Below are 2,574 nucleotides of genomic sequence, written 5' to 3'. Positions count from 1 at the left end.
CCACTAATGATTTAGGCCTACCTCTATAATCCCGAAACAGCCAGTTCCCTGTTTTTTGGCTTCTATTACCCCACTAAACGTTGTGCTGATTATCTCTTCTCCACACTCAGGGCAGAGGAATGGTTCTTGTGTCTCTTTTTTTTCCTTGACTAGCTTTTTCAAGCAGAAGTAGCAGCCCATATGTCTTTTCTTGCACACAATTCCCATGTACCTGTTGTTGGTATTCTCTAGGCATGCGAGTCCACTAAGGGTCCATTTGCAGTTAAAGCAGGTGGGGTTGGTGTTTAAAGTGCTCGGATCGCGGTCGGGGGGGTTAGTAAGGAAGTGGCTGTCGGGATTCTGGAGGATGGGGTATAGGAAGATAATCTTCTCTTTGCACGTGGATATTATTTCTTCATTCAGTTTGCCACTTATCCAGTCTTTGTATGCTTCAGGGGCAATCCAAAGAATGTTTTTGATGCTATAAAGATGGAGAGTGGGCCTATTATACAGCCTGTATTTCATAGTCCTGATCGTTGACAACTGTGGTTCGATGCAAATATACTTATGGACTGTGGGTTCTATCAAAGCTCGATTCTGCGTATTGGTAAGTAGAAGGTTTTCAATACATGCAAAATATTTGTTTATCCAGGCCATGATATCCCTGAGGGTCTTGACTGCTAACGGCTTGGTGCGCCTATTGTTTAACCTTATATTAAGCGTCTTCACTACAACTATGGGGCTGTGGTTAATGGCCTTCATAATTGGATCATATTGCGGTATCATATGGTCTAAGGTTAGATCAACAATTGTAATGGGCTGTTGCAGCACTGCAGCAATAGAACACCACAACCTAACCGGCACGCATAATTTGGCCCAGTTTTTGCTAGCAATTGCTTGCATGATGTCTGGGGAAGCATGTATGGGGTTTGGCGGGCCTTTAACCATCAGCCCATCCCGAACTCTCTGCTCACGCAACAGTGCACAGTCTATGCTCCCAACTCCTTTTCCGGTGTAGACATGCATAGTAAGCAGAGACCCCGGGTTTAAAGCATCTAAGAAACAAAGGTTGGAGATGCCAACTCTTTGGTTTATGTGTAAAGAAAACACAGATTCTTTTAGATCAAGACGTGGTAGAATCCAGGTGGCAAAATCTTCAGATATACTTTCAAGGACCAAGCGTTTGGTGTAAACTTTAAGTAGCCTAGGTATTGGTTGCTGGCACTCGGGGTGTACATAAGATGGCCTCCCATCATCCAGAGTTGGCATGTCTATAGTAGTTGCAGTGTGTGTGACAGGTTTGAACCCGGATATGGTAAGCTTGTGTGTGTGCACTGTCCTAAGAAACCAGAGTAATTTCTCCACCACCTCTGTGTTTAATGGGGTGCGTTTAGAATTAGATGTGCTCCTAATGATTAGATGGTCAAACACCAACGCATCCGCTATCTGGTCAGGTATTTGTTGAAGGGTGTACATATCGATGTGGATGGAGATAGGGGAGAGCCTCTGTCTTTTTCTAATGCAAACTTTGCCATCCACTTCATATTGTTTTAGAGTATTTCCCGAGCGCCTAAAGAAGACACATGTTTGGGCAGCATCTTTTATGTCTATGTACGGATCATCTGTGTTTTGGCTAGCAGCAATAGGAACAATCACAGCCAAAACTGCAAATAAAAATATTGTAGCTATCTTTTTGAGTGTTCTGCAATGTGTCTGCATTTAAGGTCTTCGGGTTAGTTCGACTAAAAAATTCTAAATATACTAAAGTTTTGCATCTTTTACCATATATGGCAAGTGCTTTTTGGTGTTAATACTCAAGCAGCTCGCCAAAGTATTCGTTTTTCGAGTTAGTTCGGGTGGTTAGCAACACCACGCGAATTCCAAAGCATGGTGGCCGTTTAGGCAGTGGCTCGTTAGTCATCAGAGCACTAACCCGAACACAATTTATTTTTAAAGTTTCACTCTTATTTCGAAACCCGAACACTAACAATAACCTACAACCAGTACCGGGGCTATTTTTTATGAAAATCATTTTTTTATTCAACGTATGATGATGACTCAAGGCAACCCGAAACAGGTAAGAGTGCAGAAAAAACCAGTCACCTTGTGCTTGGCATTTTTTGCTTTGCTATGTTTCTTAGTGGGAATTATAAGGTCTGCAACTGAAATGGTTGAGCACCCACCCACATTTAATAATTACCCCTTGACCGATCCCACATCCCAACCCACCTTGGATGGCTTGCGCAGACTCATTCAATTTCTCTCCAGGGGCAGCCCCAGTTTAAACGTGCTTCAAGAGTCCCAGTGCCCCCTAGAAATAGCACGCCAGTTAACATTGGTGCCGTGTCTTGACATAAACCTGGGCAGGTACAGCCTAGAGACTATTGGCCACGAGCCCATAGACTTTATGAACATTCCGCTCCAAAAGATGCACCTCCACAATAGTCTGGTCAGGCGGGTCATCCCCGGCCGATGGTTGGCCGATAACAAGCTGGACCCTCTCTTATCAAACATATGCAACCTAAACGTGCACACAGTTGTGGTTTCGGACATATCCAAACTGGAGCTAAGCCTGAATGATCTCCCACGGCAGGT

General features: G+C 43.9%; 2 protein-coding genes across 2 annotated transcripts; one reads left to right on the top strand and one right to left on the bottom strand.

The window, feature by feature from the left end:
* Nucleotides 1-3: 3 nt before the first annotated feature.
* NEDG_02272 (uncharacterized protein) lies at nt 4-1,698 on the bottom strand (the record flags this gene model as incomplete). Its single annotated transcript, XM_067689690.1, has 1 exon — nt 4-1,698. The coding sequence occupies one exon, from the start codon at nt 1,696-1,698 to the stop codon at nt 4-6; it is 1,695 nt and encodes a 564-aa protein (XP_067545777.1).
* Nucleotides 1,699-2,026: 328 nt separating this feature from the next.
* On the top strand, nt 2,027-2,572 carry NEDG_02271 (uncharacterized protein; the record flags this gene model as incomplete). Its single annotated transcript, XM_067689689.1, has 1 exon — nt 2,027-2,572. A coding segment is annotated over one exon (546 nt), but the record flags the coding sequence as incomplete, so codon positions are not given.
* Between the last annotated feature and the right edge of the window lie 2 nt (nt 2,573-2,574).

This window comes from Nematocida displodere (genome assembly GCF_001642395.1).
Source record: "Nematocida displodere strain JUm2807 chromosome Unknown 35, whole genome shotgun sequence".
In the NCBI taxonomy this organism is placed as follows: Eukaryota; Fungi; Microsporidia; genus Nematocida; species Nematocida displodere.
Note: the sequence above shows the minus strand (reverse complement) of the source record. Positions and strands in the feature narration are given on the sequence as shown.